The sequence below is a fragment of the Pseudophryne corroboree genome, chromosome 8 (genome assembly GCF_028390025.1).
Source record: "Pseudophryne corroboree isolate aPseCor3 chromosome 8, aPseCor3.hap2, whole genome shotgun sequence".
NCBI lineage: Eukaryota > Metazoa > Chordata > Amphibia > Anura > Myobatrachidae > Pseudophryne > Pseudophryne corroboree.
In genome coordinates, this window is record NC_086451.1 from 80,248,329 (window position 1) to 80,263,021 (window position 14,693).

The 14,693-nt window shown below is 49.2% G+C and overlaps 1 protein-coding gene across 1 annotated transcript in view; it reads right to left on the minus strand.

Annotated features, from left to right (window-relative positions):
* LOC134947503 (bile salt-activated lipase-like) overlaps positions 1-14,355 on the minus strand; it is a 32,809-nt gene extending 18,454 nt beyond the window's left edge. Inside the window, exons 1-6 of the mRNA XM_063935568.1 lie at positions 14,290-14,355; positions 11,088-11,241; positions 9,281-9,403; positions 5,084-5,281; positions 766-896; positions 98-205 (exon numbers count right to left, since the gene is read on the minus strand). Coding sequence (XP_063791638.1) covers positions 98-205; positions 766-896; positions 5,084-5,281; positions 9,281-9,403; positions 11,088-11,241; positions 14,290-14,355 — 780 coding nt within the window. The remainder of the gene's footprint in view (positions 1-97; positions 206-765; positions 897-5,083; positions 5,282-9,280; positions 9,404-11,087; positions 11,242-14,289) is intronic.
* Between the last annotated feature and the right edge of the window lie 338 nt (positions 14,356-14,693).

Sequence of the window (14,693 nt, forward strand, 5' to 3'; positions counted from 1 at the left end):
TACAATAGGCTTTAATGTACCAATGTACCACAATTTTTGGCCTCTCAAGTCATGCAATGTGTGCGTGAAATAATATTGACAATTCATAGACTCTTACCTCTTTGGCCCAGAAGAGAGGGTCCTCCTGGATAGCCCATGGGGACAGCCCAACCCCACTTTGACTGATGGCACGTTTAAACACACCAACATTATAGGGCGACAGCGTCTGCAACAGAGAGGAAGAAGGGGTTACATTCCGGTGACCTACAGATGACTTTCAACTATTGCACATGTCCTCCTGCCACTTTTACTACAAACATTAATCTTTATTTCTTTCTTCTATGCTTTTATGCTATTTACTCCACCAAGCAGAGTTGATGGTTTTCAATGCCCCTGCACTTGTTTCCAGTGGAAAGATTTGTGTCATATTGCAGAGCGATGAAACTAAACAACAATTGGTCTCACTTATGAAGCACAAAACTGTTGAGGAGCAAAATTCATCTTTGGTGATATCACAGCCACTGCACCTGTACATCTGGATTTCTGAGAAGATGGTTAGCTTGCAGAGACAGATGGTGGCAAATAAGGAGGAGCAACAGTCAGCCAATAAGATAAGCTGAGTGAGTAGGGCAATAAAAACACTGTATAAATGCCCTCATATCACTCACTTCGTTGTTTAAGTCCCCACTTTCGATTGGTGCCCATAGGCAAAGGTCTGGTTCTTCCCAGTGGTGGAGCCTGCACAGTGTAGTATTCACATTCCAATTGTGGTCACATGTTCATTACCTGCAAAGAGACACTGGCAGCCCCAGCAGACTCCCCAAAAATGGTGATGTTGTCTGGGTTTCCTCCAAAAGCAGCAATGTTCCTCTTCACCCATGCTATAGCCATATGCTGATCCCACAATCCATAGTTTCCTAATAGGAAGAATATTTATTATTTTTAGTTTATACTTCATTCATAGACAATAAAGGGCACTGATACATTGTTTAGGAGTGGTTCTAGGCACGGGCAAGCAGGGCGGGCGCCCGGGGCACTGCGTCCAGCGGGTGCGGCCGCAGTCACCCCGCAGTTGCCCGCCACTGACTGGCACCCCGCATCCTGCTCCCCAGCTGAAGCAGGCGCCGTGGGCTGTTTGGGCGCCCATTGCAGCCGGCGCCACTGTCAGACGCTAGAGGTCATAATTGTCCTCTAGTGTCTGTGCGGTGCTATGGGAGAGACGTCATGACGTCTCTCCCTTAGAGAGGAGCGGGCGGCCAGAGACAGAGGGCAGAGCAGCAGCAGTCGGTAAGCAGGTGCAGGGCTGGTAAGTATTGGTTTTTTTTTGTGTTTGCAAGTGATGCTACTGGGGGCACAACTACAGGGGGCACAGCTACAAGGGGCACAGCTACAGGGGGCACTGTTACTGGGGGCAAATCTACTGGGGCAAATCTACTGGGGGCACAGCTACAGGGGGCACAACTACTGGGAGCACAGATACTGGGGACACAACTACTGGAGGCAAATCTACTGGGGACACAACTACAGGGGGCACAACTACAGGGGTCATAACTGTGGCCACACCCCTCCCCTATGAAGCCATGCCCTTATTTTTGGGCATGCACTTTCGGCGTGCACCAACTCTGTTTTACCTGTCAGGGGCGCCAAAAGAAACATTCGCCCTGGGCGCCACAAGATCTAGAACCGGCTCTGACATTGTTACAAACAGTTTTCCATGATCCATGAAGAGTATTACTGGTGATTTACTAATGCGGTGTAGCCTCACTACCTCTCACTTTTTTGCTGTGTAACCCCGCTTCCCACAGGCCTTCCCCATTGCTTTGCTACATTATCCATCTGCCTGTAGTCAGCTGAAATAGTGACACCTCCACCCCTCCTGCTCAGGAGTTGCCATTTTTGTGCCATTAATGCTATTCTCAGCGTTAGGATTTTTGAGATCCAAGTGCATGACTTAGTAGGGTATTCAAGTCGAAAAAAACTTCACTTTCCGCCACTTTGCAGGTCGAGTTTACATTCTACCTATTCACTGCCCATCCACGTTTTGTCGAATTCGCTGGCATTTTCAACAGATTTTTGGTCCGTTTTCACCCATGCCAATTCAACATAAAACAAAAACAGAAAAAAGCATGCCGAAAATATAGAAAAATCCTGTCGAAAACGCCTGCCTATTGAATAGCCAACAGTTTAATTAGTGCCGGTTTTCCGACCGTCGGAAAACTTGGCACTAATTGAATATACCCTTTAGGCTGCAAACTGTACTTGCCGCAATCATGATAAGGTCAATGTGTATTCGTCTACATGTCGTGCTATATCATTTACAAGAAAATGTATAATGAAGACTTTTTCATTTTCAAAGATTTAAGAAGTCACTTGCAATTAAACACAATTACGGAATGACACATCCCAGCTAGCAGCATTGAAACTCTTTCCTTGCGCAGGTAAAGTAGTGATGTTGAGCATACCACATATGGTCGATTTGTGTGCAGCTGAGCATTGTGGTACTGCTGTTAATAAGTTAATTAAAACCCCTTTCACATCGCCAAAATAACCCAGGTTATTGCCTGGTCGACACGGGTCGAGGTGCAGTGTGAAAACGTCAAAGGGAAATTACCCGGGTAGACAGCCCGGCATTTCCATCCTTAATTAATATTCCATCCTTTATTAACATCGCCCAGGTTCTGATATGCCCAACATATCGGCTGGGTACACATCGCTCCAGTGTATAACCAGCCTTATCTAGGCATACGTGACCATGGGAAGGGGAAGGAGAAGCTGGAAGGGGGGGGGGGGGGATGTATCAAACCTTTAAAATAGTGGACAAGTGGGGAACCAATAAGCTTCTAGCTAGCCTTCATCATGTGCATTGTACAAAATGATTGCCAGAAGATAATTGGTTGAAGGTTTTAGCATCTATCTGTAATACTGCAAATCACATCATTAAGTCTGGGGGTGGGGCTATGATAGTATGGTTTATGTTGACATGCCCCCACCCAGGACTGCCATAAGAAATTGTGGGGCTTGGAACTGACAAAATAGACAGGGTACCCCCCACCCAAAAAAAAATATATATATAGATTCTGCCACACTGCTCCACCCCTGGAAAGGGTTGATTTAAGTTCTCCTTGTGCATCAGCCCATTGTTGTTGTGTAGCCTGTACAGCTCTCCAGGTATTGGCAGAAGGAGTCAGGGGTGAGCCCCCTCTCTATAAGGGCCCAGGATTCCAGTGCCTGCAGTCCCCCCCTGATGGCTGCCCTGCCCCCACCCCTCCCATCTGGACTTCCCTACTCTCCCAGAGCACAGAAATTAAAAGTAGGCTAGTGTGAATTAACTTCATCATATTAAGCCTGTTCTTATGGCCCTCCACAACAATGTAAGAAAATAGCTTGAAAAGCAGAACTCATATTACATAGCGAGGAATCACCTTTATAAAACAAATCTCTTAAAATAGTGTATTCTCAAATTTCTCATGTCCATGTGTTTGAACGCGTTGCATTCGGCATCCCGGCGGTTGGGATAGTTTGAACTGTTCCACACAATTACATTAAGCTATTGGCTGTCCGTTCTCTTTTTCCACATTCTATGATAATGCAAGACAGAAAATATCTGCTTTTTCCTAAAAACATCAGTATTCCTTGTCAAAGTCAGAAAAATATCTCTATGCACACTGCCATATTTGCACCTCACACAGGTCTGCGCTGCGCATGCGTGCGCTCTCCCGTGCGTGCGCATACTCGCTGTTGCGGGCACCCGCGGGCGCGCGGTATGTGCATTTACGGTAGAGTTCATGTGTTCGTAGCGTGCGACTCAATCGTTACATATTTTCACTATATAATGTATTTTGTAGATCATGGTCCCTTTGATAGATTCTGAAAGTTTGGTTAATGTAGAATGTTCATGAACAGAGAAATCCCCCTTTGTTTGATACGAAGGGTCAGACAGGAGTAATACAGTGGTGTTTAGTATCCATCGGAAGAGTATTTAATTAGCAATATTCCGGTGTTGGTTTGAAGCAGATTAATCGCTCGTGCGAATAGTTATGGACATAAGAAGTTTATGAACATTTACTGTATTTGCACTTACTTATCCATGCGGCGGGAAACCCAGTTTCCCTCCCACCTGAGCTGTTGGAAATAGTCACAGCCCACCTGTATGAATCAACCTATGACCTTTTGTTATAATGCGAGGAGGAATTCCTGTGTCCAATGAACAATGAGATTGTAGGGACCATTGAATTGTATTGTGTGTGGGGCATAAATAGACAAGCCGATCACATCCAGCTCTCACTCTTCAACGGTTACCATTGCTGAAAATCGGGAGCTGGATGTCCAGAGGCGCATGCGATCGTTTCCTTTGTGCGTAAGTTTTCTCCGCAATCATATTGTCTTTCCTTGTTGTTATGGGCCATATCTCTCTCTCTCTCTCTCTTCTCCTCTTTCTCTCGTAATCCCTTAAACGTAATAGTATTGTATTGTATTTCATGTGTAGTTAACTGGTTAGGTAGTCTATGTTATATTGTAGTGTATGACTTGTATTGTATTAATTCTTTTGCAAGTATAGCATTCATAATATATATATTAGGCGTTGGACCCTAAGCACGGTATCTGTGTATTTCTTACAGTGTTAAGTATTCTCAGAGCGTCGGTGACGCTCAAGCAGCTTTTAAGTTAATAAGGTTACACTGTGTTGCATCTACACCCTATCTCTACACTAAGGTTTTACAGCATATTACATTGTCTATGGTTTAGATATAAAGGTTTAACATTGTGAGCGTCAGCGCCGCTGGTGATCTCCTCGTGGTCCCGAGCGTCCGCTACGCTATAGCGAATCATTACGTTAGTCAGCAGCCAATAGCGTGCCTGCCTGTGATCTCTTGGCCTTGAGCGAACGTGACGCTTGAGCGTCTCGACCACGGCTAAGCGATCGTTACGCAACGAGCGTACCCTTACGGTACTCCGTACGTAAATAGCGTACAGTGTTCTTAGACCTCACAAAGGGTTTTATATAAGATAAATATTTAGCTTTATCATCCTATAAATGATTACTTCATTTTGTGGATGGTGAAATATTCCAGAAGTAGTGGTGGATACAGAAGGCAAGTCTTACCAGGGAGGTTGGCATCTCCTGTGCTGAGGAATCCCAGTGGTCCCAATCTGTAGTTGAAGGTCACCACAATGACGTTGCCACGGAGAGCCAGCTCTTCTCCATCATACAAATAATTGTCCAAGAAATTGGCTCCTTGAGCTCCACCAAATATAAAGGCTCCTCCGTAGATCCATATCATAACTGGCAGGTTCGTGGAGACTACAAGCAGGAGAAGACTCATTTTGACAGAGATACAATGAACATCCTAATCTATTCAGTTTACACTGTAACTTCAGGATTATTAGCTATTATTGTTCATTAGGGCTATAGATAGATTGCCCATTGTCATAACGCCTAACATTGTAAAAACTGCCAAATGCAGACAGCGCGTAAAAGGAGGGTGTGGCCAATGGCCATGCCACACACACATGGGCAAGACCAGGTTGCATGGGGGTATGCCTTGCGCTTCTGAAACATAATCCCGTCCCCAACTCTCTTAGTATGAACGTGCTTCATTGCAGATATTCCTACCTGTAGGGAAGGAGGGGCAGCTACCTCAAACCACGCATGTGCTGCATGGATTGGGATAGTTAGGAGGTATACATTGTCCTAGGGGATAATAACAAAAATAACCCTCAAATGGATGTTTCTGCCAGCAATGTGCCAGTGGTAAGGACTGTGGGACAAGTCTCTACAGCAGAGGTGGACAACCATTCAGAGACAAAGAGCCATGAAATCTCGTTAGGTACGTCAGAGTCGACACTGAGCCGATGGCGCATGTGCAAAAATATGGTGTGGCCTTGTGTCTGCTAGGCCACGCTCCTGGTATAAAATACGCATAAAATACATTTTAAAGCCAGATCCAACGTAAAATACATTGAAAAAGTCAGATTCACATAATACTCTTCAACTCCCCCATGTGTCACTCCTTCCAGTACCCTCCTGTGTCACTTCAGCCAGCACCCTCCTGTGTCACTCCAGCTAGCACCCTCCTGTGTCACTCCAGCTAGCACCCTCCTGTGTCACTCCTGCCAGGACCCTCCTGTGTTGCACCCTCCTGTGTCACTCCAGCCAGCACCCTCCTGTGTCACTCCAGCCAGCACCCTCCTGTGTCACTCCAGCCAGCACCCTCCTGTGTCACTCCAACCAGCACCTTCCTGTGTCACTTTAGCCAGCACCCTCCTATGTCACTCCTGCCAGCACCCTCCTGTGTCACTCCAACCAGCACCTTCCTGTGTCACTTTAGCCAGCACCCTCCTATGTCACTCCTGCCAGCACCCTCCTGTGTCACTCCAGCCAGCACCATCCTGTGTCACTCCAGCCAGCACGATCCTATGTCACTCCTGCCAGGACCCTCCTGTGTCACTCCAGCCAGCACCATCCTGTGTCACTCCAGCCAGCACCTCTCTGTGTCACTCCAGCCAGCACCCTCCTGTGTCATCCCAGCCAGCACCCTCCTGTGTCACCTCAGCCAGAACCCTCCTGTGCCACTCCAGCCATTACCTCTCTGTGTCACTCCAGCCAGCACCCTCCTGTGTCACCCCAGCCAGCACTCTCCTGTGTCACTCCAGCCAGCACCTTCCTGTGTCACTTTAGCCAGCACCCTCCTATGTCACTCCTGCCAGCACCCTCCTGTGTCACTCCAGCCAGCACCATCCTGTGTCACTCCAGCCAGCACCTCTCTGTGTCACTCCAGCCAGCACCCTCCTATGTCATCCCAGCCAGCACCCTCCTGTGTCACTTCAGCCAGCACCCTCCTGTGTCACCTCAGCCAGAACCCTCCTGTGCCACTCCAGCCATTACCTCTCTGTGTCACTCCAGCCAGCACCCTCCTGTGTCACCCCAGCCAGCACCCTCCTGTGTCACCCCAGCCAGCACCCTCCTGTGTCACTCCAGCCAGCACCTCTCTGTGTCACTCCAGCCAGCACCCTCCTGTGTCACTCCAGCCAGCACCCTCCTGTGTCACCTCAGCCAGAACCCTCCTGTGCCACTCCAGCCATTACCTCTCTGTGTCACTCCAGCCAGCACCCTCCTGTGTCACCCCAGCCAGCACCCTCCTGTGTCACCCCAGCCAGCACCCTCCTGTGTCACTCCAGCCAGCACCTCTCTGTGTCACTCCAGCCAGCACCTCTCTGTGTCACTCCAGCGAGCACCCTCCTATGTCACTCTTGCCAGCACCGTCCTGTGTCACTCCAGCCAGCACCATCCTGTGTCACTCCTGCCAGGACCCTCCTGTGTCACTCCAGCCAGCACCTCTCTGTGTCACTCCAGCCAGCACCCTCCTGTGTCATCCCAGCCAGCACCCTCCTGTGTCACCTCAGCCAGAACCCTCCTGTGCCACTCCAGCCATTACCTCTCTGTGTCACTCCAGCCAGCACCCTCCTGTGTCACCCCAGCCAGCACTCTCCTGTGTCACTCCAGCCAGCACCTTCCTGTGTCACTTTAGCCAGCACCCTCCTATGTCACTCCTGCCAGCACCCTCCTGTGTCACTCCAGCCAGCACCCTCCTGTGTCACTCCAGCCAGCACCTCTCTGTGTCACTCCAGCCAGCACCCTCCTATGTCATCCCAGCCAGCACCCTCCTGTGTCACTCCAGCCAGCACCCTCCTGTGTCACCTCAGCCAGAACCCTCCTGTGCCACTCCAGCCATTACCTCTCTGTGTCACTCCAGCCAGCACCCTCCTGTGTCACCCCAGCCAGCACCCTCCTGTGTCACCCCAGCCAGCACCCTCCTGTGTCACTCCAGCCAGCACCTCTCTGTGTCACTCCAGCCAGCACCTCTCTGTGTCACTCCAGCGAGCACCCTCCTATGTCACTCTTGCCAGCACCGTCCTGTGTCACTCCAGCTAGCACCATCCTGTGTCACTCCAGCCAGCACCTCTCTGTGTCACTCCAGCCAGCACTCTGCTGTGTCACTCTCAGTTCTCAGTTCCCGACTTCCCGTAGTGCTGCTGCATGTCTGGCTGGAGTGCAGCAGTTTCCGGATTTGTTGTGGTCACGTGACTTAGAGTGGGAGCTACATTTGAATAAAGAAAGAGCCACATGTGGCTCAAGAGCCACAGGTTGGCCACTGCTGCTCTGTGTCACTCCTGCCAGGACCCTCCTGTGTCACTCCAGCCAGCACCTCTCTGTGTCACTCCAGCCAGCACCCTCCTGTGTCATCCCAGCCAGCACCCTCCTGTGTCACCTCAGCCAGAACCCTCCTGTGCCACTCCAGCCATTACCTCTCTGTGTCACTCCAGCCAGCACCCTCCTGTGTCACCCCAGCCAGCACTCTCCTGTGTCACTCCAGCCAGCACCTTCCTGTGTCACTTTAGCCAGCACCCTCCTATGTCACTCCTGCCAGCACCCTCCTGTGTCACTCCAGCCAGCACCCTCCTGTGTCACTCCAGCCAGCACCTCTCTGTGTCACTCCAGCCAGCACCCTCCTATGTCATCCCAGCCAGCACCCTCCTGTGTCACTCCAGCCAGCACCCTCCTGTGTCACCTCAGCCAGAACCCTCCTGTGCCACTCCAGCCATTACCTCTCTGTGTCACTCCAGCCAGCACCCTCCTGTGTCACCCCAGCCAGCACCCTCCTGTGTCACCCCAGCCAGCACCCTCCTGTGTCACTCCAGCCAGCACCTCTCTGTGTCACTCCAGCCAGCACCTCTCTGTGTCACTCCAGCGAGCACCCTCCTATGTCACTCTTGCCAGCACCGTCCTGTGTCACTCCAGCTAGCACCATCCTGTGTCACTCCAGCCAGCACCTCTCTGTGTCACTCCAGCCAGCACTCTGCTGTGTCACTCCAGCCAGCACCCTTCTGTGTCACATCAGGCAGCTTCTCCATTGTGTCTGTCCTGCCAGAACTCTCCCGTGTCTCTCCAGCCAGCTCCCCCTTGTGTCACTCCAGCCTATCCTGATTTGTCCTACTACAACTCCCCCCCCCCTCCCACCCCCACAACTCGTACCATTGCAGCAGCCCCTTATGTTCTCTCAGTTCTCAGTTCCCGACTTCCCGTAGTGCTGCTGCATGTCTGGCTGGAGTGCAGCAGTTTCCGGATTTGTTGTGGTCACGTGACTTAGAGTGGGAGCTACATTTGAATAAAGAAAGAGCCACATGTGGCTCAAGAGCCACAGGTTGGCCACTGCTGCTCTACAGTGACCAGATGTGGATCCCTTTATGCCCATTTGCATTTGTAGCTCTAAGACATGAAACAATTCTGCGAATCACTGACCCGATTTGCCGGAATGAGGAACCCAGATATTCAGGTAAAGACAGTCAAGTTCTCCACGGGTATCAGTTTGTGTTAAGGTGGCTTGCAGACAACGTTCCTTAAATTCAGTAGCCTTCAGGGTACCTAGAAAAAAAGTAACACACAATAAAAAAAGCTGCTGAGGGATGGAATAGTCTTCTTTCATGATTTAAAAAAAAAATCTTATTACAACAGTACTGTGTTATTTTTTTACGTTTTACTAAGTTGGTAATAAAGTTTTTTTTATAAATGCAATAGAGTGGAAACTAGAAACTGACTGAGAGGATGGTTCTTGCAGGAAGAAGCAGCTTATATGACTATGGGCAGTAGTGGATTTCCCACTAGGCAAGGGAGGCACGTGCCTAGGGGCAGCACTTGCTGTGGGGCGGCATAGGAGGCTGATGAACCCATGTGAATTTTTTTTAAAAATTGTAATATTACAACTTCTTTTTTTACATTTTTACTTTGCATCTGATGTGAGTTGTACAATGGGCTGCAAATTGTGGTGCATGATGCAGGGGCGCTGACAGCTGTGCCGGGCTCAGGTAATCTGAGGTAGGTGTGGCCAATGCAGGGAGGTGTGGCCAGCCTCCCTCCTTTACAAATATTTAAAAACAAAGGTTCCGGCCACACGCCAGGTGAGCAGCATTGAGCTCTCTCTCCTGGCTCTATGCCAGCGCTGTCTACATCGGGGAAGGTGGGGCAGTGGGACCCGGCCCCGGGTAAAGAGTACCCGCTCCTCCCCCCTCTCGGTGCCACTGGCTGGAGGTGGTGGTGGGGTGAGGTTGAGAAGATGCGGGGGGTGACCAAAAATGTGTCTAGGGGTGGCCTGACCCCTAAATCCTCCCCTGACTATGGAGGAGATGTATCAAGCATTGGAGAGCGATACAATGGAGTAGTTGCCCATAGAGCATGGGTGCACTCATTATAGCTATGCCACTGGTGACTTGGGTAGTATCATGATGTGAGGAAGGGAATGGTAGCCAGTGAGTCATAGACTGTCACTACTTCGGAGCCCAGCTTAGGGCACAGCCTTGGCAAAAGTAGATGCTGGGTGCTACCCAGGTGTGCTCCCAGTCACCCAGAGGCAAGTTGGAGTTTGGTGGGGGGGGGGGAAATGAGAAAACAAATTTTCACCCGTTCTACAGGGACTTGATCCCAGTGAATTGGCAGGGCACATGGTACGCTGTGATTTAGCCATCTGCAGCGTGCAGCATCAGTGTTCACCAGCGGGTCCCATCTCATAGTCCAGTAACAGTGGCAAGTGCACCATCACATGCTGCAGCACAGGCTGAGCGGTACTAGGCAGGGGCCATCCTGTCCCCTATTGCAGGTGTTAGCATTGCTACTGAGACAGAGCTGATTAACTCTGCAACAGCAGCAGCAGTGAACGTGCCACAGAGCTCTGTTGGAAGAGCAGCGGTCACATTTGAATGCCGCTGTGAACCATACAGGTGCTGCTGTATGTGCAGGTGCCCCTTCAGGGCTTGGAGCCCGGAGGCAGGCATCTCCATTGCCTCTGGGAGTTACAACCCTGGTGGAACTGTGAGGACCAATAGTAAGCTATAGGTCAGTGCAGTCCCCAGTCCACAATTCCGCTCAGATGGGCCATAGTCACTCTCTCCTTAGAGCTACTGTGTTTCAACCATTAATCATAACTTACCGTTCCTGTCTTACACTAGCAGATCTTAATGCTACTGATGAGTAAGTGGTTTATTGAGGCCAGTGGGAGATGTTCACCAAGGCTTGACGAGCCCATTTATACTACTACAGCTTCTGAGAGACATACCTGACCATCCTGGATGACTTTCTGCCTTCTCCAGGACACCAGGAGCAGAACCAAAAGGAATTCCCTTGAAAGTATCAATGTAACTTGGAGAAAGGATTCCGATTTGTTTTTTGGTTCCCTGTACAAATCCCCCTTCAGTGTACACTACCCCCAGCTGCAAGAGAAATGTACAGTGACTGTTAGCCAACATAATCTTGTCAAATCAAATCCCCCCTTATCATACTTGCCTACTCACCCGGTTCCTGCGGGAGACACCTGAGTTTTCAGGTAACCCCCTGCACCCCTGGAAGAGTTGACACCCCTCCTGTATTTCGCCCACTTCGTAGTAGAATTCGGGATGGCCATCAACCATCGTTTCAAAACCATCAATGGTCTATAACCGATACTGAATACTATTAACATTGATGGCATAGATCCAGATTGTTTCCCGCCATCAATGGTACAGAACCATCCAATGTTTTTTTTCCTTTTTTCGGCAAGGTGTCAGAGCACGGAACCTAGCTCCGCCCCCTGATGCACCCACGATGCTCCATCCCCAGGCTCTGATGGGCCTGTGGGCCATTCACTGAAAGAGCAGGGATGACCATCGGTGAGTGAAACCAGCAATGGCCCTTCATTGAATAGAGGGTGACCATTGATGGGGAGCACACTAGTGGCCATCCCTAGGCAGAATGCGAAAATAAATACAGTGAATCTGTGGTCCCTGTGGAGGAGACGGGACCTAATGATGCAAATCTATGCTAATTGCATCATTTTAGCCCCGCTCTTATGAAAATATGCTCCAATCTCTGCATTTTTCCATAAGGGGTGGGGCCTAATGAAGCTATTAACACAGCATGCCCCTGTCACCATCCACCTTCTTCACCTACCCAGGCATCTCCTGGAGAGGAAATTGTCAAGTAGGTAAGCATTCCCCATACTTTTAGGAATATTACTATTTTTATAAATATTAATTATTTATAAAGCACTGACTTGTACATGTCACTACACAAAATGTAAAGTTGAACCGCAGGATTGTGCTACCCATGAGCATAAGAGAAAGAATCAAACCATCTAAGGAGAAAAAGTGGAGAAGTTGCCAATAGCAACCCTTCAGCTTCTAGATATTATTTATCTAGCACAGCCTATAAATTGACATTGAGGGGGATATCCTATTACCCCTGATAAGCCAGCACGAGCGGTGGCTTATCGGGGGTTACCTAAAGCTGCCCCGGGTACCAGCTCCTGACAGTGCCCGGTGCAGCGCTGCTCCTCCGTCTCCCCGGGTCACATGGCCACTCCCCCACCATGTGACCGCTGGCGGAGGAGAGAGGGGATGTGGTCACGGCGCTGCCCTGGATTCTCCGCCGGGGGTCACCGCGCCGAGGGCAGCTTCCGGATGCCTGCAGTCCCAGCCTGCTGCTGCTGCAGCGGGCATGGGACGCTGCAGGTTGTTCCGCTCATCGGGGGTTTTGTTTCGCCTGCCACAGGCGTGAAAACGGGGCTGTTTCTACCGAAAACACACAGGTTTCACTGAACTTGTGTGTTTTCGGGAGAAAGGGCAATTTTTACAGGCAATCAATCTGGATAGCCTGTAAAAAAAAAATCTGTGAAAATCAGATGTTTTACCGGACCTAGTAGGATATCCCCCTTAGAAGCGGATTGGTTGCCATGGGCAACTTATCCACTTTTTCTCCCCAGATAGTTTGATACATCTCCCCCAGAGTGAGAATCTCGCCTCAGGTGACATAATCTTATAGATGGCATTCTTCTGGCCTCTAACTTGCCTCTACTGACCTCACCACCAGCCTCAGACAGAGGTTCTCACTTATACTGTAGGTGGCAGTGGAGGTTCTTCTGGCCTCAAACTTCCCTCTACCGACCTCACCATCAATCTCAGAGGTTGTCACTTATACTGTAGGTGGCAGTGGAGGTTCTTCTGGCCTCTAACTTGCCTCTACTGACCTCACCATCAGCCTCAGGCAGAGGCTGGCAGTGGAGGTTCTTCTGGCCTCTAACTTGCCTCTACCGACCTCACCACCAGACTCAGGCAGAGGTTCTCACTTATATTGTAGGTGGCAGTGGAGGTTCTTCTAGCATCTCACTTGCCTCTACCTACCTCACCAAAAGTTCTCAATTATACAGTAGGTGGCAGTAGAGGTTCTTCTGGCCTCTAACTTGCATCTCCCAACCTCGCCACCAGCTAGTCTGCAGTAATTGAGTGAAGTCTGCCGAAGCCCTTCCTGTGCATAATGCAATGAAAGAAGACGGAGAGAAGAAAACCCATATTGTCTCTCTTGCAGTACTCCGATCATCATTTAATCATATCAACCACATCAAGGGTAAGGATGGCTACCGGAAACCAATGGTTGGCAACCATCAATGTTTCTGATCTGATGAAGATGCATTAGTCATTCCATGTCGGTATTGCAATGGTTGCCATCATCAAATGCTTCTTTCTGATGGCTGCTGATGCTTCTCCTGCTATGTATGCCACAAAGTAGAAACATGGTGTCTATAGCATTAGCAGGACCATTGTGTATGCGCACTAGCATACCACTTGAGGTTAAACCATATATTGGTTAACAGCCGACAGTTACATGTCACCGCAAGTGCATTGTGAAGGCGACAATGCCGCCGCAATTCAATGGCGTCTTTTTTCCCACCAATTTACATATCAGGCAATCCCTAGTCTGATGGACAACTTGCTTAAACAATGATGAAGCTGTCTTCCATTGAAGTCTATGGCTAATTATTCTTTATTCATACAGAGCAAATTATATAGATCATAATATATATGATGAAATGAAACAGAAGGTGAATCTGGCTCTATCCAGATTCATTTCACATTGGCTCATGAAGTGGCATGGCTACAATGCATTATTTATATTTTTATGTGGTCACCGAAAGGCCCCGATAGATACATAAGTTAAAGTAGGGAGTGCATAATCCCATATATATTATGTCAAAACACTTTGTGGTAGATTTACTGAGGTTTCTAAAACAGACAATTGTTGCTTTTGTCCATAGCAGCCAATCAGATTCTGTAAATCATTTTGCAGACTGCAATAGAAAAATGATAGCTAAAATTGGATTGGTTGCTACGGGCAACACCACCACTATTCATTTTTAGAAGCTTTAATAAATCTACCCCAAGCCTGCAACCTTATGCTTGTCAGCCAACACTGATGGAAAGAAAACAAAGTCTATCCATTTCTCTTACCGTTGCAGCATGGGCAGCTGCCAGGAGGCTGGCAAATGCCAAGGCGAGAGCTATCCAGTGAGACATTTCCTGATCCAGTCTCAAAGGGGGGGGGTCTTACTCCCACCCTTATATACACATGCACACCTGTAACTGTAGCCCTATATCCTGTGGCTGGCCCGCCCAGTCAGGCTGGGGTGAGGCTGTGTGAGCCTATACAGCTGTGTATACAGCTTATCATATATGAGGGCCAGGCCGGTTTATAAGTCTTATTTAGCTGTCACTCTGCGGCTGCAGCTAACACAATAATAAGGCTCACCTACGTGCAATCATATTTCTAGGCGCACAACAGCAAACGTGATAAAGACAATCACAGTACTCATCTGTCTCCACAGGGGCCATTCAGGGCTGCCATCAGAAATTGT